The 773-nt window shown below is 38.7% G+C and overlaps 1 protein-coding gene across 1 annotated transcript; it reads left to right on the top strand.

Moving 5' to 3' along the window:
- Window positions 1–6: 6 nt before the first annotated feature.
- LOC140965433 (DEAD-box ATP-dependent RNA helicase 15-like) lies at window positions 7–767 on the top strand (the record flags this gene model as incomplete). Its single annotated transcript, XM_073425511.1, has 3 exons — window positions 7–148; window positions 317–548; window positions 658–767. Coding segments are annotated over exons 1-3 (480 nt in total), but the record flags the coding sequence as incomplete, so codon positions are not given.
- Window positions 768–773: the final 6 nt, after the last annotated feature.

The raw sequence follows: 773 nt of genomic DNA, 5'->3' as shown, positions 1-773 counted from the left end.
TATTTTGGGAATGGATGTTATCTGCCAAGCAAAATCTGGTATGGGGAAAACAGCTGTGTTTGTCCTTTCAACATTGCAGCAGATTGAACCCATTGCAGGTCAAGTTGTTGCTCTTGTTCTCTGTCACACAAGGGAACTGGCTTACCAGGCATGTATTCCAATCAAGAAAATTTACTTTGTTTCTGTATATGAATCCTAGATTCTCTTATTATTTACAGAAATTCAATCAATTAGGCACTTGTTTCATGCATGACTGTTTCTACCTCGCCATTCAATGATGGTCATAACTTCTCACTTGTGTTTCTCATATTTGCAGATATGTCATGAGTTTGAGCGGTTCAGCACATATCTACCAGATACCAAAGTTGCTGTCTTCTATGGCGGTGTCAGCATCAAAATCCACAAAGATCTTTTGAAGAATGAGTGTCCTCACATTGTTGTTGGAACCCCAGGGAGGATACTTGGTCTTGCTAGAGAGAAGGACGTTTCTCTGAGAAATGTGAGGCATTTCATTTTGGATGAATGTGACAAGATGCTCGAGTCTCTTGGTATGTCATGTTTAATGTTTCTTATCATAACAGAGCAAATTTCCTTTATAGTAAAAACAAAGGGACAATTTATGGAGTTGGTTTTCATCTTATTTGTGTGTTTTCTCAGATATGAGGAGAGATTTGCAGGAAATTTTCAAGATGACGCCTCATGACAAGCAAGTTATGATGTTTTCGGCTACACTTAGCAAGGAGATTCGACCGGTTTGCAAGAAATTCATGCAA

The sequence above is a fragment of the Primulina huaijiensis genome, unplaced genomic scaffold (assembly GCF_012295235.1).
Source record: "Primulina huaijiensis isolate GDHJ02 unplaced genomic scaffold, ASM1229523v2 C13166065, whole genome shotgun sequence".
Lineage (NCBI taxonomy): Eukaryota > Viridiplantae > Streptophyta > Magnoliopsida > Lamiales > Gesneriaceae > Primulina > Primulina huaijiensis.
Note: the sequence above shows the minus strand (reverse complement) of the source record. Positions and strands in the feature narration are given on the sequence as shown.